At 41.1% G+C, this 21,917-nt stretch overlaps 3 protein-coding genes across 17 annotated transcripts in view; 1 reads left to right on the top strand and 2 right to left on the bottom strand.

Moving 5' to 3' along the window:
• hspg2 (heparan sulfate proteoglycan 2) overlaps positions 1-9,356 on the bottom strand; it is a 100,158-nt gene extending 90,802 nt beyond the window's left edge. For all 15 annotated transcript variants that reach the window (XM_085344322.1, XM_085344328.1, XM_085344324.1 and 12 more), the window contains exon 1: positions 8,882-9,356. In XM_085344322.1, coding sequence (XP_085200448.1) covers positions 8,882-8,950 — 69 coding nt within the window. In that variant the 5' untranslated portion in view covers positions 8,951-9,356. The remainder of the gene's footprint in view (positions 1-8,881) is intronic.
• Positions 9,357-14,191: 4,835 nt separating this feature from the next.
• Positions 14,192-17,992, bottom strand: agmat (agmatinase (putative)). The gene is made up of 7 exons (XM_085344668.1): positions 17,662-17,992; positions 17,045-17,247; positions 16,775-16,823; positions 16,172-16,367; positions 15,625-15,804; positions 15,391-15,475; positions 14,192-15,280 (listed from the first exon to the last, which is right to left on the bottom strand). Exons 1-7 carry the CDS (start codon positions 17,964-17,966, stop codon positions 15,207-15,209), a joined length of 1,092 nt encoding a protein of 363 aa, XP_085200794.1. The 5' UTR covers positions 17,967-17,992; the 3' UTR covers positions 14,192-15,206.
• A 1,079-nt stretch (positions 17,993-19,071) lies between these two features.
• LOC146611313 (tubulin alpha-1B chain) lies at positions 19,072-21,674 on the top strand. Its single transcript, XM_085345476.1, has 4 exons — positions 19,072-19,132; positions 20,096-20,318; positions 20,405-20,553; positions 20,647-21,674. Exons 1-4 carry the CDS (start codon positions 19,130-19,132, stop codon positions 21,625-21,627), a joined length of 1,356 nt encoding a protein of 451 aa, XP_085201602.1. The 5' UTR covers positions 19,072-19,129; the 3' UTR covers positions 21,628-21,674.
• The last annotated feature ends 243 nt before the right edge of the window (positions 21,675-21,917 follow it).

Raw genomic sequence — 21,917 nt, 5'->3', positions numbered from 1 at the left:
GATCCAGGGGAATTCATTAATCCTTAGTTCCCGCCTGTTATGTGCCAAGTTATAAAAACTAATAAGACCTTCAGTACAGCTTTGCAACTAGAAGCTGTGACCAGCCAAGAGACACTACAAGTGAAGTCAGTTTCATTGTGCAAGAAATAAAAACTTGTGAAATGTGCCTCTGTGTCTTCAATGCATGATAAAAAGGTTCAAAGAGGAGAGACGCTGGAGATGCAGAAATCCAGGACAATGTCAAAGACTTCAAATTGTGGGGATTTTTAGCTATAAATTAAAAAAGCGGATTTATATGGTAACTAACACACACACACACACACACACACACACACACAGAGGTACATCTGTGCACACGACAGCCTGGGTAAACTTTGCTTCAGAGGAAGCGGGGTCCTCTTGTTCTGTAGACAATTCATGGTTTTATTTCCGAAACAGGATGATGACTCAGCAAGGGACAAAACTTTCAGACCATCACAAGCCATTGCACTAAAACAATGGAGTGCTGGAAACCACTTAACTACAGACCCATTTGTTTTCAGAAAGCTCTGAAAATATCTCATTATGGACCAAATTGTCCTGTCCAAATTGCCTTCCTTGTTCTTACAGTAAAAGGTGTGCAATAGGAGGATAGAAATTACTTCTTTATAGCAAATCTGATTTACTGTAAATGTTCATTCGCCACTGCAAGGTGAAAGGATTTGGAGATTTGAACAATGCATGCTATAAGTGAGTGAGCAGAAAGAATAAAGGACATGCAGTAAAAAAAAAAAAAAGTAAGAAAGCTCCCCTGAGAACAAGAGTTTCTCCTTGTGTGAGCATGTGTTTGTATCAGGCAAAAGAGTTGTTATGTCTTGTGGGATAACAGCTGACGTGATAACACACACCAAACTGGTCCTCTCCTGTCTCTGTAGATTTATTGTGGGGCACAGCTGAGGCCTAGTACACCAGAACTCAATTCTTCTGTAAAACCAGATGTAATGTTGTCATAGTGTTAGAAAATATAGAAAATATTGCAGAAAAAATATCATTTAGACATCGTATTGTCACATAGATTTTCCATTGCTTACAATTTTCAGCATTTTCTGCAGCACACACAGCAGAGGATCACTGCCGATCATAGTTGGAGGTGCTGAACCATGCATTGTCAAGACAATAAAATATTGCTAGAAAGTTAAAGAAACATAAATATAATTACAATAAATAGTTTGCATATGTACATCTATTTAAAAAATCCAGCAACTGATTTTTTGTTCCTTGAAACCTGGTATCTGTCCAAAAAATCCATTATCAGTTATAATCAAACTTTAGCAGCAGTGGCTTGAAGAGAAGTGCTGCATGCAAAAGGTATCAGTTTTACCCAGAGATATCTGAATCGGCTTGTTTTTGCAGGCATATGATTTAGTCGCAAGTTTGTGGTTGAAATAATCCCCTGTGTTTATTCAATCACTAATCTCTGTATAACTGATGTCAAAAACAGCTGACTTTTAATATTTCATGCAATAATGACAGATATAAATGTCTTAGATAAATTGGAACACCTGATGTCATACTGAAAGACTGAGGCTAGACCTTTAATTATGACTCAAAAGTTTATCTTCATCAGTTATTGCTCATAAAATAAAAGCAACACAGGACCAGCAATGTTCTTGCTTTGCATGTGATGTGTTTTAATAAGATAATTATTTCCTTCTAAAAATATTTGTTGTGGATCCATCCACCCATCCCACCATGCCCAGAGAGGCCTTCTCTGTAACCACTTCCTCCAGGCCTTCCGGAGGACCACTGAGGGGTTCCCAAACCTGTTGAGAGATGTAATCTCTCCACTGTGTCGTGCATTTGTCAAGGGGCCTCCTCCCGGTAGACACCCAGGAAGCATCCTAATCAGATACCAAACCACCTCAAGTGACTATCTGGCTAGCTCTAGGGGAGAGTCCAGCAACCCTTTGGCGGAAGCTTATTTTCACCGCCTGTATCCTAATTAGCCTGCTAAAAGACAGCAGGGTTGAGTTACTGCCATCAAAAACACACTTGAATTAAATGAAACTTGGCAGAAAGGGGAAGCCAATGTTTGCCCATTATTTACCTTTCAGTGAGTCATTCAAACCCCCAAAGCCGAATTCCACTTGCCGACCTCCCTCTGCGAATATTAAGGGTTTAACAGCAGCTTAGGTGGTGAATTTGCATCTTCTTACAATAAAGTCTTGCAAATGGGGAAGCCTTTTTGTTTCACATGTAGAGACTTGCTGCTGAGTAAGAGGAAGTGAAGCCAAGGTTCTGCAGGTTAGCTCTCAGAGAATGAGAACTCAGAGTTGATAAGACACCACAGGGTTGGACTTTTATAACCATTTAACTGGATGTCAGCTACAAACTGGGCTTTTAAAGAAAAAGGGGTAAAAGGTTGATAACGATCTCTTACCTTTGTTAATTACCAAAGAAAAAATGCTCTGTTTCCTACACACCAACATGCAATTGATAAAAAGGGCACGGGGTCCCATCAGAGTACTTCTATATGTTGGGAGGGAACAAACAAGACAATGGAGCCCCTTTAACCAAAAAGTGGAAGTGATTTCCCATCACTCCCTCTGAAAAGACAATGGCAGATTCAATAGGGCACAGGCTATGGACCACCTTCAAAGGGAGAGTGCAATGCAGTAAAGTTAGCATTTCAATGAATCTGTAATAAGTGCAAGCTTAGGTCCAGCCCACAGAAAAGCCAGTGAAAAGACTGAAGACGACTGTTTGAGATGGGGGAATTGCACAGACTTGTTACCAGTCTATTCCAAACCTTTTGTTTTGCATGTTAGATTTAAGGCTCAGTATTTCCACAGGAGTAATCACTGGCAGTAAAGAACGGCAATTTAAAAAACTTGCTTGTGTCGCAAAAATGAATTAATTCCACAAAAACTGGAGCACAATATCCCCTGGTATTAAGTATTCCCCGAACCGAACCAATCGATCTCTTTCTTAAAAGTTGAAATGGCAATATCTATCATATTTTGATGCACTTCTTTTTGTACAGACTATGAATGGTGTTAGGATAGCAGGGGGGAAAATCAGACATGTAATTCGCTGCCCTGAATTACTTTTTGGCCATTACTAATCTTTATTGCTTGTGGTCACAGTGCTGACCTCACCATGAACTCTGCCGGTTTTATTGCACCTGTGGCTCTATAACTCAGGAGTGAAGAGAGATATGTACAATATCAAATGTAGAGTGATCACGCCTTTTAAAGATTCTGGTCAAGGAATCCTTTAAGTACTTGTTACAGTGAAAATCGGGTCATATCACAGACTTCAGTGTGAGTGTGAAGCAATAGTGTCAGGAATCTTGGTTGCTCAAATATACTTTAGGGAGTAATTAGTCTATCTAAACTTGGGCCTATTTATAAGTGTTCAATGGTGTGTTGAGCAAAAAAGAACACAAAAAAACCAAATGTGATAATAAGAGAAAGGAATGATAACTTATGACACCTTTTAACACTCACGTGTGGAAAGTTTTTGTTTTGTTTTTTAAATTAAAATCAGATTTAAATGTAGATTTGCACTTTCCCAGATAGAAGCTTTGCATCAGTCTGACTATGATATATACGTGTGATTTGGTGATTTGAACCAAAGCCATCCGCATGACTTCTTCAGAGGAGGAAACGCAGAACAAGTCTGAATGTAAAGAGATGACTCTAGCTACAACAAGCAGTAGTCAAAGAGTCTCATGTCAGCACATGCACAACGTTGCTGCTGTACCAGCTGAGGTGCAGCTGTGTTTGGATTTGGCTCTTCTGTCCGACATGAAGCGACATTGGGCATGAAAGCACAGCACTCTACAGCCAAGAACCACAGAGTATCATGAAAAGACATTAGTAAGTGTCTGTGTGAAGTTGTGCCCAGAGGATAGGGTGGAATAAAACACCCTTGTAAATTTTATCAACCTAAGGGTTTGAAGCAACTTTTGCAGCATAAATTTGTATTTCAGAACACAAAATATACTTGATACTAACATTTTTAATAAAATACACAAACCAGATTCTAGGAATAACACGATAATAATAACCTACATTTACTGCAAACCAAAGGTTTAAAAAAAATCCCAAACAAAGTGGCTAACTTCAGATGTGCGGTGAGATTAACCTGTAGATTGATAAAAGAGTATGCCAAAATTTTCAGCATATTTTAGGTTGTTGTCATCTGTAGATGCCAATAGGAAAAAGCTCCCTCAAAGGGAAATGCTAAACAGAGAGGTGAACATTAAAGCCATGGGAGAAACTTTAAAAAGCATTGCAAACAGGGTGATTTTAAATTGGTAAAAAGTCAATGAAAAACTAAAATGCTGCAAGCTTTAGACCAGATAGTCAAATCAAATCAAATCACTTTTATTGTCACATCACATGTGCAGGCACACTGGCACAGCACATGCGAGTGAAATTCTTGTGTGCGAGCCCCACAAGCAACAGAGATGTGCAAACACAACAACACAAACGAGCAAAATACAAGAATGGCCAACCTGAAACTAATAAATATATGTACAATATATAATAGTGTATGCATTTCTGGATGTGTATACTAAATATTTTCCTACGTGTGTGTGTGTGTGTGTGTGTGTGTGTGTGTGTGTGTGTGTGTGTGTGTGTGTGTGTGTGTGTGTGTGTGTGTGTATACACATTTTTACAAATTAAATAGTAAAAAATAAATAAATAAATAAATAAATAAAAAAATTTAAAAAAAAAAAAAATAATAATAATAAAATATATAAAATATACAGAGTTGAATATGTGCAAAACAAGTGGCATTTATATACAGTGTGGAGTGCATAATGTTGAAGTTCCAGTAGTGAAGCTGAGGTGTCTATGACGTGTTCAGCAGTCTGATGGCCTGATGGAAAAAGCTGTCTCTCAGTCTGCTGGTACGGGACCGGATGCTGCAGAACCTCCTTCCTGATGGAAGCAGTCTGAACAGTTTATGGCTGGGGTGACTGGAGTCCTTGATGATCCTCCCCGCTTTCCTCAGGCAGCGCTTCCTGTAGATGTCTTGGAGGGAGGGAAGCTCACCTCCAATTATCCGTTCAGAGCACCGCACTACTCGCTGGAGAGCTTTGCAGTTGTAGGCGGTGCTGTTGCCATACCAGGTGGTGATGCATCCAGTGAGGATGCTCTCAATGGCACAGTGATAGAAGGTCCTGAGGATGCGGGGGCTCATGCCGAATCTTTTCAGTCTCCTGAGAAAGAAGAGGCGCTGCTGCGCCTTCTTCACTGTTTTGTTTGTGTGTACTGACCACGTAAGATCCTCAGCCAGATGTACTCCAAGGAACCGGAAGCTGCTCACTCTCTCCACAGCAGCGCCGTTGATGGTGATGGGGGTGTGTACTTCTCTGCACCTCCGGAAGTCCACTATCAACTCCTTTGTCTTTGCGACGTTGAGGGTGAGATGGTTGTCTTGACACCAGTGGGTCAGGGCGCTGACCTCCTCCCTGTAAGCCGTCTCATCACCGTTGGTGATAAGACCCACCACTGTAGTGTCGTCCGCAAACTTCACAATGATGTTGGAGCTGTTAGTGGCTGTGCAGTCGTAGGTGTAGAGTGAGTACAGGAGAGGGCTCAGTACACACCCCTGTGGAGCACCAGTGTTCAGTGTGATGGGGGATGAGGTGATGCTGCCCAGTCTGACCACCTGGCGTCTGTCAGACAGGAAGCTAAGGATCCAGCTGCAGAGGGAGCTGCTCAGTCCTAGATCCTGCAGTTTCCTGTCCAGCTTCGAGGGAACGATGGTATTGAATGCTGAGCTGTAATCTACAAACAGCATCCTCACATACGTGTCTCTCTTCTCCAGGTGTGACAGGGCAGTGTGTAGTGTCAGGGCTATGGCATCATCAGTGGACCTGTTGTGGCGGTATGCAAACTGTAGAGGGTCCAGTGAGTCGGGTAGTGCAGAGCAGATGAAGTCCCTGACCAGCTTCTCGAAGCATTTGCTTACGATGGGGGTCAGGGCTACAGGTCGCCAGTCGTTCAATGAGGAGATGGTGGAGGATTTGGGTACAGGGACGATGGTGGCCATTTTGAAGCAGGCTGGGACTACAGACACATCAGATGTAATTTCATTACATAAAAGCAGGTCTACAGGAATGAGTGTTAGGAAGGGATTTTAAGGAATTCACTGATTCTGCAAGACTGAGCTCATTAAACAAGTTACAAAGCCAAAGGGTCCTGATAGCAAAATCATAGTTCATGAAATATTTCAGAGTAATTGTAAATGTAAAGGCTGTGATGCATGTCTGTTCAACCTGTAATTATCTATAGACTCGATGAAAACCCTTACAGAGAAGCAAATCTTCTCTGTGAGGTGGAAAAGCAGCAAAGGACGTGTCAGGCCAATGAAAAGGTTATAGCAAAGCAGCATGACTGATTGTGAAGACAAACACGTGAAAAGTTCAGGTAGCAGTGGCTAATGTAGGCTATGAATAAATAATGAGGAACTCTGCTGAACTGTGAAACAGAGCCAGGTTCGGAGTCCTCGCCTCTTGATCTCTATACCGTTCCAAGTCACACTTCGCTGCAGAGTCAACAAATGCCAGCTTCCTGGCCTGCTCTCCATATGTGCCAATGTGCTTGAGGGTGGGGTGGGCCAATTTAGTGCAGTATTGTCCCATCAACCAAGATGGCCTCTCTCCTGGGACTATAATTCAACAATGCAGTGTTTACCAAACCTAGTCTTCAAGCAATTATGTGAATGTGTCCAGGGGGCAGGCTTTCCCTACTGTTCAAACTATGGAGTGGAGTTGGTGTTTGCACTGCTGTGCTTTTCAACTCCCCAGAGTCCTCATTGATTCTGAATGGGAATTAAACACCAGGTAGCTGGATCTGAAATGACAAAGCACCACACAGACGGCCGACCACTTCACCAAGTCTGCATGGCACAAACTGACTACACCATCGAATCAAACTGTCACTGCATAATATTTAGTAGGGGGATGAAGGGGTCGAGTTACACGCAGCAGAAAAAGACAACAATTCAGACCAATGACACACACACACTTCAGACTATGTAGTCATAGCGATCCAAGCTGCCCTTCCCCCGCCGCCCCGAATGAAGTCAAGGAACACTTATGACAGTCTATACTGGGAGAAATTTCTGTACCAAAATTGTCAGTGGTAATGTCATGGTTAGTCTGATGTCATACCCCCAGAAAGCCAAGTGACCTCCCAAGCTTACATATGCTTAAGAAAGACATAATGAAAAAAACAGTCATCATTTGTTTCTTATTAAATATGAAGCTGTGTCGATGTTTGGTTCGCACAATTCTTCACACTTTTACTGCTGCTTGTTCACAGTGGGATATGGGTACTCTTTTTTATTTATTTAATGGATAACTCTCACCCACTGAGTTTTTATTGACTTTGATTGTCTTGAGCTGTTGCGCATGAAGCTGACATTCCAGCACGAAGGAAAGAGGATCTCGTAGTAACACCAGTACGCGCGTGTGCTTAATTGAATCAAGAGACAGTTCGCCTGCTGGAGTTCAAAATACATGTTCTGCCACTCCAAACGAAAAGCTCAGTGCTCAATAGCATGGCATCACCGGATGTAAAATATATCTTAAAGTCATGAAAACTTCAACACTACAGCTTTTCAAACGTCAAGCGTACCACTGCTCACACACCAAGTCCAGCATGTGAAAGATTTATGTCTGCTGACCTGTGCAACTATGTCCCATCATTCAAAAAGGATTTGGTTTAGATCAAATCAACACAGAGATGTCACAGATATTTCAATCGTGACAGCTGTTTATTGGAGGGCATAAAGGTGAGACACCAGACGGGATTTGCAAAGGGTGGGGGCAGTCTATTCTCAGCCGCCCGGTAACGGTCATCCTCTATATGATTCACAGCGCAGACACAGAGGCAAGAAGACAAACAATATCTTAGGCTGCAATATCAGTAATTAATCAAACAAATATATTCAACACTGTGTGGACTGTACACTCATTTGTTAGTTAGTTACCAAGCAAAAATATTTCAACTTCATATTTGTTCCATTCATTTGTTGTTTGCTCTCAATTGGACATAATGAGCAATACCAAGCCAGTTTTACATCCTAAAAACTGGATCGAGTAAATAAATGAACAAATATTCAATAAAGATAACTGCTGGCTGCTGCCTTAAGTGAAAACAGACATAGGTAAGAAATTCTCAGTACAGCACATTTTTGTACCTGCAGTCGCTCTTGAATACACGTCAATGGTAATGTTGAGGTGAATGCATTTCTTTTTCCTTTTGAATAACATTACTGAAAACTCAAGCCATCACCCTCAAGCGACCTGCATCTTTTATTCTCAAGAATTCCAGGCTCTCCAGGACAGAATAAAACACTCAGCCTAAATGTGAGAAGACACAAACTACCAACTACCACAGAATTCTGTTATTTCCGGGTTTTTTAATCATTGTCAAACATTGCATATCTTAGTTATAACAGAAAGCCTAGGCCACGCAAAATGGAGCCTCACAAAGTTTAAGAAGGTTTAGGAGTTGAGTACTCCAGGGAGACTATGAATAGCTTGTTTCTATGGACAAACTTAGCCCGGCTCGGAGCCTCTAGTTTGTCATATTACTTCTAAAAGCATCTTTACATTTCATGCTGACTGGATTCAGTTATACAGCCCACCTGCATGTGAGCAACCCGTCGCCACACATTTACCCACAATCAACACTACTATCAACATATGACCTTTTAATAGGATACAAAGACACTGCTTCTTAACCTTAACTTGATTTTGGGGAGTGGAATAAATTGTTTGTATATTTGAGTTATGTAAGCAACTGATAAATAAAGTCGCCAGTGGGGAGTTTAAAAGTAAAATGAAAGCGTAAAGAGAAAGTTTGAGCTCACTTACAGTAAAAAGCTGCGATGTGAGTATGAAAGAGAGGATAAGTCCACAGATCGAAGTGGTCAGAGTGCCCATTTTCCACCGACCCAGCACAGGCTGTAAATGCTGGGGGAAAGGGGGGAATACGAGGGTCCTTCACGCCTCCTGGCCACTGGAACGGTGCACCTATTTCAGACTTTTCTTCTAGAAACCCGACTGCTCCGCTGCGTCCCACGCCCGGTGGGACTTCATCAACAGGTAAAACGGATCCCTTCTCGTGTTTTTCTCTCTTTTTCTTTTCAAAAAGATTACGCAAATAAAAAAGATCGACACTATGGGGCTTCTTCTCCCTTGCACTCCGAAACTTGGGACTTGTGGTGGGTTGAATGCAGCCTTGCAAAGTCAATGGGAAGTCCTGTGCGGAGAGTGCGCTGCCGAAAAGTAAAAGGCGGAATGGAATTCATGGAGTGCTCAAAGAGAGTACAACTAATACCACTGTGGGGAGACGTCGCCGAGAATAAAGTGTGTGGTGGTGGTGAAGGACGTTTTTAAGTCTTTACTCGAACAAAAGTAGCAAAGCACCACTGTTCCAATACTTTAGTATCCTGCAAGTAAAAATCCAAAAGTATTCCGGGTAATCTGTAAGAGTGCAGAAATTACTTGATTTCCAAAAGAACGAATTCGGCACAGTGGCTCAGTGACAGGCTTTGATACTGAAGTGGAATTTTGAATGGGTAATTGTAGGACTGATTTGATCAATTGTTGGAAAATTCAGTTAAAATGTAATTTAAAAAATGAAATTCTAAAGTACATTAAAACTGTTTACTGACCATCTGATTCGTGTTTAAATGAGGACAAGTGTAACAGCGTAGTTAATTATTATTTTATTATAACACATATGAGTTACTTTTTGTTTATTTTTAAACTAGCTACACATCTGAATTATCCAGAAATAAGTAACAAGTTTCAGGAACAACACCTAACCTAAAGGGATCTGTTATTTGTCTTTACCTACTGGGGGACATGCTAGTGCTTCATAAATATATATATATATATATATATATATATATATTTAGGAGACGCATTCCTGTAACAAATTCCACTCACTCAATATTTACTGACAACAGTAAAAGCAATGAAGAGTGCCCATCTGTTTGCAGTCAGGACTGGTTCAATTGGTTTGAAAATAAAAGTGTTGCTGCAGAGTTTATGAAAATATGTCGCTTCAGTTCTTGGCAATATATTTGGGCTTTTGTTGCCCTCTACTGGAGTTCTAAAGTGCAGCACACCGACTTCCCAGTGCAGAGATACCCCCACAACCATTTAACTGCCTTGCGTTGCTGTGTGCTGTGTCGCTGGAGACACGTCCCAAATATAAGCTTGTTTGTCAGGACTGAAGTCAGTAGCTGTTTGAAGGACTGGATGTCTGCATCCAACCATTTAAAAGAGTGATACTTTATCACTCTGAGGTTTGAGAGGGCAGCTGTTGCCAATTAAAAGCTAAACCCTGAATAGAGACAGTTATGGGCTGCTTCAGTTTGCTCATGAAAATAGACTAAAAGTAGATGAACAAAATGGGCTCATCATGTTTGGTTGGCATCTAGCGAATTTGACACCTCTGAGCTCCTATCCAGTCGAATCATTTACTGTACAAAAGCAGTCTTCTAAAAAATCAATTCTGTGTCTCATCTTGGAATATCAAAAAGATGTCAAAAGAAAACAAAACAAGGTGTGGAAGGGTAAATACACCAGAGACCTCACAGTAGAGCCAGCCGCGCCTAATCACACGTTTGAGACACATGCAAGGAGGGACAAGGGATTTAAGTTGTTTTATGTTGTCAGAGGTCGCATACCAAAAGTGTTGGAAACACTGCTGAAAGTTATGATAAACTTCCAAACTTTTACTCAGTGAACTCTTTTATTATACTGTAATACCATAAACACCACCATTACATAAACTAAATGCTACAGCATAGAGGATAAATAACACCTAAACTGCTGCAGTTATTCCAAGAGCAGGAATTTGTACCAGTGCTCTATAGACCCCTCTAGCCTCTTGGATACAAGAGGGAGCTTATTTCTGGGTCTGACTGGTCTGACTATGAATGTTTATAAGAGGCATCTCACTGACCACAGTGGTGTGATTTAGGGACTACTCCCTTGCTTGCAGTCAGCAGAAAAGTTCTGGAAAAATCATGTGAAAAAGTTAAGTAAAAAATGTCTTAACCCATTATTATAGGCCTCAAAGTCAACTTAACTTTCAACAAACTGTTTAGTTGTCTGTTTTGTGGCCGTGTTGGAAACGCCAAACGAGTCCTCTGTGAATTCCGAACGTGTGTTGGTGTTCAATAAAGTACTGTTTCAGCAGCATGTTTATGAAGCATAATGCCAGGAGTATATATACATTGTATGTAATTTCATGCCTTTGAGAGTTTTATTTTGTAGTTGGAGAAGTAAATAAACAATGGATTGAAAACTATTCAGAAGTTAAGATCAAGTCTCTCTTTTTTTTTGTGTCCGACCCTTTAAAACCTGTAGCTTAGCAGTGTTGTTTGTTACTATGTATTGTGATATTACTGTAACTGTGATACAGTGAAGCTGGACTGTTCAGCTGCAGATTACAGCTGCCAAAAACCAACAGACCAGCCAGAAAAAATGAAATGATTCCTCTCTCAGCAAGGGTCAACGCCCCTTGGAGCCTGATGCAAATGAAGTTATGCTGAAAGACGTTGGAGCACACATAGGATGCTCGTCCCAATCTTTTTCATTTCATCATAATATGTATGTCATATCTTTCCCTGCCCTCTGCTTCGATTGCACCAGATAAGTCCCAAGCAGCGTTTTGTTAAAAAAGTGCTGTTGGTAAATTAGAAAGATGGGAAATGAGAGTAACTCCAGAGTCACTTTGCAGATTACAAGTTGATTATCCGCATGTATAAAGCTACATGTCACAAAGACATCAAGACTTTATATAGTAAATATTTTGCTAAGAGAACTCAAGTTCATTTTAAAAATGACAAAATATTAAAAGAAGTAAACAAGCAATAAGTAAAAACATATATTGCAACTCTGATAATCCTACAAAATTACAGTCTGTAGATAGATAGATATTTTTATATTGTCTGTTTTACCCTTTTATTATTTGTTATCTTATGTGCAGCACTTTGTGATTCTGTCTAGAAAGGTACTATACAAATAAAATTGCGCATATATATATATATATATATATACAGTGGGGCAAAAAAGTATTTAGTCAGCCACCGATTGTGCAAGTTCCCCCACTTAAAATGATGACAGAGGTCAGTAATTTGCACCAGAGGTACACTTCAACTGTGAGAGGCAGAATGTGAAAAAAAAAAAATCCATGAATCCACATGGTAGGATTTGTAAAGAATTTATTCATAAATCAGGGTGGAAAATAAGTATTTGGTCAATAACAAAAATACAACTCAATACTTTGTAACATAACCTTTGTTGGCAATAACAGAGGTTAAACGTTTACTATAGGTCTTTACCAGGTTTGCACACACAGTAGCTGGTATTTTGGCCCATTCCTCCATGCAGATCTTCTCGAGAGCAGTGATGTTTTGGGGCTGTCGCCGAGCAACACAGACTTTCAACTCCCGCCACAGATTTTCTATGGGGTTGAGGTCTGGAGACTGGCTAGGCCACTCCAGGACTTTCAAATGCTTCTTACGGAGCCACTCCTTTGTTGCCCGGGCGGTGTGTTTTGGATCATTGTCATGTTGGAAGACCCAGCCTCGTTTCATCTTCACAGTTCTCACTGATGGAAGGAGGTTTTGGCTCAAAATCTCACGATACATGGCCCCATTCATTCTGTCCTTAACACGGATCAGTCGTCCTGTCCCCTTGGCAGAAAAACAGCCCCATAGCATGATGTTTCCACCCCCATGCTTCACAGTAGGTAGGGTGTTCTTGGGATGCAACTCAGTATTCTTCGTCCTCCAAACACGACGAGTTGAGTTTACACCAAAAAGTTCTACTTTGGTTTCATCTGACCACATGACATTCTCCCAATCCTCTGCTGTATCATCCATGTGCTCTCTGGCAAACTTCAGACGGGCCTGGACATGCACTGGCTTCAGCAGCGGAACACGTCTGGCACTGCGGGATTTGATTCCCTGCCGTTGTAGTGTGTTACTGATGGTGACCTTTGTTACTTTGGTCCCAGCTCTCTGCAGGTCATTCACCAGGTCCCCCCGTGTGGTTCTGGGATCTTTGCTCACCGTTCTCATGATCATTTTGACCCCACGGGATGAGATCTTGCATGGAGCCCCAGATCGAGGGAGATTATCAGTGGTCTTGTATGTCTTCCATTTTCTGATGATTGCTCCCATAGTTGATTTTTTCACACCAAGCTGCTTGCCTATTGTAGATTCACTCTTCCCAGTCTGGTGCAGGTCTACAATACTTTTCCTGGTGTCCTTCGAAAGCTCTTTGGTCTTGGCCATGGCGGAGTTTGGAGTCTGACTGTTTGAGGCTGTGGACAGGTGTCTTTTATACAGATGATGAGTTCAAACAGGTGCCATTCATACAGGTAACGAGTGGGGGACAGAAAAGCTTCTTACAGAAGACGTTACAGGTCTGTGAGAGCCAGAGATTTTCCATGTTTGAGGTGACCAAATACTTATTTTCCACCCTAATTTACGAATAAATTCTTTACAAATCCTACCATGTGGATTCATGGATTTTTTTTTCACATTCTGTCTCTCACAGTTGAAGTGTACCTCTGGTGCAAACTACTGACCTCTGTCATCATTTTAAGTGGGGGAACTTGCACAATCGGTGGCTGACTAAATACTTTTTTGCCCCACTGTATATATATATATCTATATATATATACACACACACACACACACACACACACACACACACTCTTCAGGTCAACAACCACTGGAATATGTTACCATTTTTTTAAATGAAATTATACAGTTTGGCTGATTTTATAGGCACTGTGTCTGTTCTATCATTTTTGTCAAGAAAATATGGCCAATAATGTGTTGCCAGACTGAGATTAAAGTTAGCAGTGCTTGAAGAATAACCCATAATCACAACCCATCCAGAGAGGTTGGAGAAAAGTATAAACCCATGCAAGCATGGGGGAGACAACTACACACAGAAACACCCGGGAGACTGATGAGACAGCAGTATTAATCCCTGTGACACTATGCTGCCCTTCAAGAAAGGGAAAAGATAGGAAATGAAGACGGGTAAAAGAAGAGGAAAAAGAAGGTTGGTTGAAAAAAAATATTGTATTTTTTTGAGTTATATAAAGGTGTCCAAGGCCTACATTTCAGAAAAAGTACAATTCTCTCTTATAATAGCTGCTGTTATATAATGCTAATAAAATACAGCACTGTGCAAGCCTTGAGTCATCCCTCCTTCTTTCATATTTTGCATCTAAGCCAGACTTTGACATTTTTAAAGTGGTCATTTGCAATAGTTACAATAGACTTCGTGAAGGTCGCGTTCTGTTCAAGGAACTAGATTAGGATGATTTGAGTTTTGTGGCATTTTGAGCCATCCTTCTTGCAGCAGTCATCAGAAGATGTGCACACTGGTGATAAAATGATGGACAGCAACAATAGTCAGGTATGCTGGGCCATTTAAACAATGCTCAGTTGGCACTACAGGGCCCAAAGTGTGCCAGGATGATATTTGTGTTAACACCTGGAGAACACACATTTCAAGCATTAGAAAAAACATGAATTAGTAACCAGTTTTCATATCGTGAATTTTGAAACCATAGACATGTAACATTTTTCTGAAAGGTTGAAATAAAAGCCTTTTAAGAAATGAAATGCTCCTGCGCAGTATATACTGAGTTTGTACAACAGCATAAACAATGCAAGAGTGCCAGGCACTATGACTGGATTGTGATATCAGAAGGAAGAAACTTGTTTTCAGCAGTCAAGGTAAATAAAGACACTTCAAAAATAATATTTCCTTACGTATTTACTAAAAGCAGCAGTTAGTTTAAATCACTGACCGGTTTGTCTTTCTTGCCTTAAATGCACATTGGTGAATACTGAATTTCACATTTCTGTACACCCAAACAGCACTACACTTAAGTTGTCATGGTCTTAAAACTCATCTGCAGCACTGCACTGTTGAATGAGTGCAGGATTTCCTAATGAAGCCAATACTTACAGAATCAAAACTTGTGTCCACTGCGGCATACTCATCATTTTGTTCGCAATTTATAAGACAGTAATTACCCTCAGATATTTTAGTGTCATTCAAGAGTGCAAAGCATGACTGTACCAAAATTTGATTGTCCGAGTTTTTCCAAAACTACACATTTTATTCTCTTCTATGCTCTCAGTATTTATCAATAGTACTTAATTTTTGGGAGAACACATAACATTTCAAAGAGGAGGTTGGCCCCAGTCAATGCAGTGTTTCCTGTTGACAGAATGAAAGAAAAAAATGAAATGAATAAGAGGACAAGAGGGAAAAAATACATTAGAAAGAAAATTGGAATTTCAAAAGAATTTAAATGTTAAAAAAAGCACCTGTGGTGTCGTAGGGTGGTGACACCTCCACTAGATCACATCCAACAAGGTTCAGACCATGGCATCCCCGAATAATCTCAACTCCCTAAATCCAATCGTGACGATTGATTGAAAAAATGAATTAATAATGCAGCAGAAAATACAACATTTCCTTGCTTGGTGTATGTAGTTTTGTTTATATATAGCTAGTAACTAGTATAGTAAACTTTGAGGTGTCTTTAGCACTTTGATTACCTGTATGGGAGTGAGCCCTGCTATCTCAGGTGTGCCTGTTCCAGGAGCAAAGCCAGGGTCAAGAGCATCAATGTCAAAACTGAGGTATACTGGACCTTTGCCCATCTGATTCCTGACCTCATCCATTAAAGGCGCAAGAGATTTGAACCAACACTCTTCCACTTGCACAACACGGAAGCCCTAGAGGAGTAGAAAAAACACATAGTAGCCTTGTTATGAGAAAATTATTTTGAGACATATGGCATCTCCGAGTCAGCGCCATAAAATGCCCTTGTTCTAGATGAAAGCATTTGCATCTTGTTGTCAAAAAACAAGCACAATAAAGATATAAAATATACCAATTATTAGCATAGATTCTTGCAACTTTATATTAATCCAGTTATACAGCATTTACTCTCCAGACAAAATGCCAAAACCATTATGTTGAATTTATCTGAGGCGTTTCCCTATGGGGAACAAGCAAGTAAAGGTTTATTTATCCAACGCCAAAAAATATATGCTACATAAGCATGCTTTACACACATGAAACAGTAACCTAGCAGAGTACCTGTGCCCGACTCCATTCATATGAGTCGGCAGAATAGCCTGAACCCCGAAGGCCAATCTGGACCACTCTCTTGCAGTCCAGTAATCCTTCCTCCACACATCGTCTGAATGGAGTCCCGTGGCCTATTTTCTCCCCCAATACCACATCACTGGTGTCAGCATGAGCATCCACATGGATCAAACCCACTGGGCCATGCCTAACAAATTATCACAGGAACAAGGGCATGGGGTATAAAATGGTTAAAGAGGAAGTTTATCAGTGGCAGCTATATATATTAACTGAGGACTCTTCCTGCATTCTCAGTAAACCCAATTCACACAAAACAGTATTCTTTCATTTTATTGCATTCTCAGATTGTAAAGTCAGTGAATACAAGAATGCATAACTCAAGCGACACCTGAATCATGCATTTTTGGATTTGTAGGCTGTACAGTTTTGGAAGTTTGAGGGAAAAATGCTTAATAGCCGTGTTAAGACAGTTCAACACAGATCAAAACAATGTTTATTGTATCCTAAAGTGTGTAAAAAAGTAGCACTGTATCAGCAGTCTCAACTTCAAATAATTTGCATCACATGTAGTTCCTAGGAATAAAGCACACTTACTTCTCAGCAACGGCTTGCAGGATTGGGTAAGCAATAGTGTGATCGCCACCTGCAGACAAAACTTCCTTAAAATCCAACCTTTGATCAAATCTTCTCTTTGGTTTATAGAGCTATCTAAATGGCTAATAATTGAACATGTATTACAACACTGTGCTTTGTTAAATATTTACTGAGCTATCCTTGACTATCTGTGCAACTGTCTGAATAAAATGTGAGCAAGGGCACTTTTAGAGCGTTTTCTTCACCTCTAGAGATCAGTTTTCTTCTCACCCATAGTTAGCGGGATGCAGCCAGTGGCCAGGATCTTTCTGTAGGCCTCCCTGATGCGTTTGCAAGTGTCTTTCAGGTCATACACATTAACGTTCACATCCCCAATATCAGCAACCACGAGGGACTCATAAGGTGCTGCCCTGGTGCCACTGTTGTAAGCCCTCAGCATGGCCGACTCAACTCTGATCTGTCGTGGGCCAAACCTGTGAACCAGGATGACAGCTATGATTGTTCAAGCACAATGGCTGCTGCTTGGATTTTGCATTTTTTTTTTTTTTATTGTGACAATTTTTAACCTTGATGGCATGAAAATAGTGTTTACTGTACACAGTAAGGTATTGGGTGGTCAAAATGAATTTGGACGTTTCAGCTTTTGTACATTCCCTGCAGCTGAGGATTTCTGTTGCCTATATATGTGTCAATTGTGTACAAGATGGTCTGTGAAGTTTTGCACAACATGAGGATAAGATTAATTTAGTCACTTTAATTACAAAAGTGAAACTTAAATCTATCTTTAAACGCCTGAAAACATCAGCTTTGTTATGCATGCATCCAATGACAGTCTACGGAGCAGCAGGCCCATACGTTTAAATATTAGCTGCAGAGAAAAACACTACCTTGCGCCAGGTCGGTTCGAGGTCCCGGTATCAATTGGGACGCCAACAAACGCTGCATCAAGCCCTTCTGCGGTGTCCTGGTAAGGTAATTTGGCCATGGTGGGGATCCCGGCCACCCTGGCAACAAACTCGGCGCTCGGTGGTACATTGTAGCGTTTCCCTGAGCATTGTCTGTTCGGATTTATGCAAAGGCCTCGTCTGTCGCTGCAAAGAGCCAAAGTCTGTCGTGGCTGCAAGGCGAAAAAGTCCGCTGCTGCAGCGGTAATGGTACGACTCAAATGCAAGTTTCTCCGAAGCGACGACATGCCTGCTAACTTGAGCGTAAAGTTAAGTTGTGTCAGCAGGCCTTTAAAGGACTTCTGCTACTTTAGTGCTTTATTGTATGCTCGTAATATTTTGTTTTGCGTCGAGCAGCGTAATGAAAAAGTATAGTTGAACAGTATTTATTTAACTTATTAATTTGCACTGTACACACTGTGATATTGGATGCACAAATTGATTCTTATTATGCAGGTTAAGTAATGCACATCTTTGTTAGGCGACTGATTAATTCATTACTTTTCTTATAGGTCTTATAAGTCACAGCATGATTCGGAGCCCTGAAGGCAGCACGAGTCTGCAAATGAGTAATCGAGGGAGAAACCAGCTGTGACCGTCTATCAGGAAGAGGACCAGCGTTATGAATGATTGATAAACAAAACTATGAAGAATACATATAAAGTAGTTATAATACTCTCGATCGACAGAATGCGAGTTCTATGATTTTTGCTAATGACTTCATTAAAGTAGAATGTAGAAGAAAATATATAGGGAAAAATGCAATATTACAGCTGTGATAAGATTGAAATTTAAAAGGAAGCCAAATTTGTAATTTCAAAGTTACTTTTGCTCCTGGACACGTCAGCCAAGCCATTTGTTCAATGTACACGACCACATAAGTGGAGTTCAACGGCTGAAGTATTTGTCATTTTCCTGAATTAAGCCTTTTTTATTTTATTCTCTCGGATCTCCAAACAATATAGCTTCCATTGTGATGCCGTGGCTTTACTCAAGATAACAGGTTTCTGGCTAATTGCATTGATTTACACAAGCAAAGCGAATACCCCTTTTTATTTATTTATTTATTAGAAAAAGGACATCCGAGGGTCTTGCCTCCTACCAGATTTTATGAAATTCTGCTCTCTTTTTTGCACAGTCCTGTATTATATTGTCCTGCATAATCCTACCGACTCACGCCTTAGCGGAGGAGGAATTAGCTCCCGAAAGCCTCTTATCGCACATTGGAGGTTCTGAATGGGAAACAATTACTGCGCCAGACGGAGAAGGATTTTCAGTTTGTGCACTTCACCTGTCCTCCTGAAGAGGCAGAGCGAAGATCGTCATCACAGCAGCCTCAGACACCGAGCACCTCAGTCGCAGACACTCCTTTGGCTTGTTTCATTACATTGCATAATACCGACAAGCAATCATGGTAAGCGAGACCTTAATTTCTAACATTTGACTTGCTTATTTGTTACTGTTTAAGTCTAACATATGTGGAAATTAAACTAGGTCGTTTTTTCAGATCTGTTTCTTTCCAAATTACTGCAACCGTGCTTGTTGCCATGCAGTATTCCGCAGCTTACTGTGATCATACATAATTGCGAATAGAAATAGTGTGAGATGTCGTCAGTTCGTTAAGTTCGTACTTAAATGATAAATTACATTCATATGGAAGAGCCTGATCCTTATCCTACACAACTCCTGTAAATCATCTTAGTCTTCACCACTAGCCTTGTCCACTTGCCTTCCATTGGCTCCCTTATCAATTTCTGAACATGATCTCCAGCCATTTAACACAACGTGTATGTAAATGTATGTTACATAAATGCAGTGTCCTCTTTTCTAAAAAATAATTATGTCAGTGACATAATACACCATATTGTGTTTGTGTGTTATATAAAACTAAGCCATCCCTAATATCATATATGCTTAAAAATATACCATAAAATCAAATACAGCACAAATTGTGTTACATATAACCCCAGTGGATGATCTGAATGTGTCTTTTTAAAGAGCCAGCACACTGCAACATGTCTGACCTAGATAATCCTCTCTGTCTACAGTAATCCTGCAGTAGGCAGTTTTATGTCGCAGCACAAAATGCATGGGCTTCTGTAAAATAAATGGCAGACTGAGACTCAATCCAAATGTTATAATAGAATATAGAAAATGTATTATTAACGGTTTCTTGTGCAAGGTAGGGAAAATGTAATTTAAGCAGTTGTGTTAAAGGCAATTTAAAATACAGTGATTGTTTCATTTGTGAGCCCGATTAATGTGTTTTATCCCTCCTTTTTTTAATTAGCAAAAACTGTTCTGAAAACTGGTTATCTTCAGCAAGTGGAAGACTCGTCTTTGTTTTTAATCCAAATCTTTTTTCCCCTTACACTAGCGTGAGTGTATTTCCATCCACGTTGGTCAAGCTGGTGTCCAAATTGGCAATGCCTGCTGGGAGCTTTACTGCCTGGAACATGGGATCCAGCCAGACGGTCAGATGCCCAGTGACAAAGCCATTGGTGGTGGAGACGATTCTTTCAACACCTTCTTCAGTGAGACTGGAGCTGGAAAGCACGTTCCCAGAGCTGTTTTTGTCGACTTAGAGCCCACTGTCATCGGTAAACTTCTAGAAATAAACTTATCGCTGTTGCCTCTTTAATTTGTTAAAACCCTTACATAATTTCTTAATGGTGGTTTTTTGTAGATGAGGTGCGCACTGGGACCTACCGCCAGTTGTTCCACCCTGAGCAGCTGATCACTGGCAAGGAGGATGCTGCTAACAACTACGCCCGTGGACACTACACCATTGGCAAAGAAATCATTGACTTGGTTCTGGACAGGATTCGTAAACTGGTGGGTAAATCAGAGCAGAAGAATCCTGCATAAATGACCTAACTGATGGGTATATCTCTTATCTGGTTGCTGTCTCTCCCTCTCTCTCCTCAGGCTGATCAGTGCACTGGTCTTCAGGGCTTCCTGGTGTTCCACAGCTTCGGCGGTGGCACCGGCTCTGGTTTCACCTCCCTGCTGATGGAGCGTCTGTCTGTCGACTACGGCAAGAAGTCCAAGCTAGAGTTCTCCATTTACCCAGCTCCCCAGGTGTCCACCGCTGTGGTGGAGCCCTACAACTCCATCCTGACCACCCACACCACCCTAGAGCACTCTGACTGTGCCTTCATGGTAGATAACGAGGCCATCTACGATATCTGTCGTAGGAACCTCGATATCGAGCGTCCTACTTACACCAACCTGAACAGGCTGATCAGTCAGATTGTGTCCTCCATCACTGCTTCCCTCCGCTTTGATGGTGCCCTCAATGTTGATCTGACAGAGTTCCAGACCAACTTGGTGCCATACCCCCGTATCCACTTCCCCCTGGCCACCTATGCTCCAGTCATCTCTGCCGAGAAGGCTTACCACGAGCAGCTCTCAGTGGCTGAGATCACAAACGCCTGCTTTGAGCCAGCCAATCAGATGGTGAAATGTGACCCTCGCCACGGCAAGTACATGGCCTGTTGCCTTTTGTACCGTGGTGATGTGGTACCCAAAGATGTCAATGCTGCCATTGCCACCATCAAAACTAAGCGCTCCATCCAGTTTGTGGACTGGTGCCCCACTGGTTTCAAGGTTGGCATCAACTACCAGCCCCCCACTGTGGTTCCTGGTGGAGATCTGGCCAAGGTCCAGAGGGCTGTGTGCATGCTGAGCAACACAACTGCTATTGCAGAGGCCTGGGCTCGGCTCGACCACAAGTTCGATCTGATGTACGCTAAGCGTGCCTTTGTTCACTGGTACGTGGGTGAGGGTATGGAGGAGGGAGAGTTCTCCGAGGCCAGAGAGGACATGGCAGCTCTGGAGAAGGATTATGAGGAGGTGGGAGTTGATTCTATTGAGGGTGAAGGAGAAGAGGAAGGAGAGGAGTACTGAAAGGGTCATGAGGGATTATACAGGAAACTTCAGTGTGTTCCTAAATACATTCCAGTCTATTTATTACCCGTTTGACTTTGTTCAGAGTATAAATTATTAAAATGCTAATATGGCTCTGTCTTAAATAAAGTTTCTGAAAAATGAAGTCTTGTATCAAACCTTTTTTTGCATAACAACACCTTTAAGTTGTGAGGGATTTTTAGAGAAACAATTTTAGTTTGTCCAAGATCACATGGAAAAATCCAGGTGAAATCTGCTTTGGAACTCCAAGAAAAAGACATTTAAGATCA

Source organism: Diplotaxodon limnothrissa, linkage group LG20 (assembly GCF_057381915.1).
Source record: "Diplotaxodon limnothrissa isolate DT_005_m linkage group LG20, D_limnothrissa_male_GT1.1, whole genome shotgun sequence".
NCBI classification, from domain to species: Eukaryota; Metazoa; Chordata; class Actinopteri; order Cichliformes; family Cichlidae; genus Diplotaxodon; species Diplotaxodon limnothrissa.
Note: the sequence above shows the minus strand (reverse complement) of the source record. Positions and strands in the feature narration are given on the sequence as shown.

What these genes read in the sequence shown, in the direction of transcription:
- agmat (XM_085344668.1), bottom strand. Translation starts at nt 17,966, where the DNA reads ATGTCGTCGCTTCGGAGAAACTTGCATTTGAGTCGTACCATTACCGCT. An exon ending in CTGCAAGCCGTTGCTGAGAA is followed by an intron (nt 16,368 to 16,774) that starts GTAAGTGTGCTT and finishes ATAATTTGTTAG; the next exon opens with GCATGGCCCAGTGGGTTTGA. An exon ending in ACCACCCTACGACACCACAG is followed by an intron (nt 15,281 to 15,390) that starts GTGCTTTTTTTA and finishes TTCTGTCAACAG; the next exon opens with GAAACACTGCATTGACTGGG.
- LOC146611313 (XM_085345476.1), top strand. An exon ending in CTTAGAGCCCACTGTCATCG is followed by an intron (nt 20,319 to 20,404) that starts GTAAACTTCTAG and finishes GGTTTTTTGTAG; the next exon opens with ATGAGGTGCGCACTGGGACC. An exon ending in TGGACAGGATTCGTAAACTG is followed by an intron (nt 20,554 to 20,646) that starts GTGGGTAAATCA and finishes CTCTCTCCTCAG; the next exon opens with GCTGATCAGTGCACTGGTCT.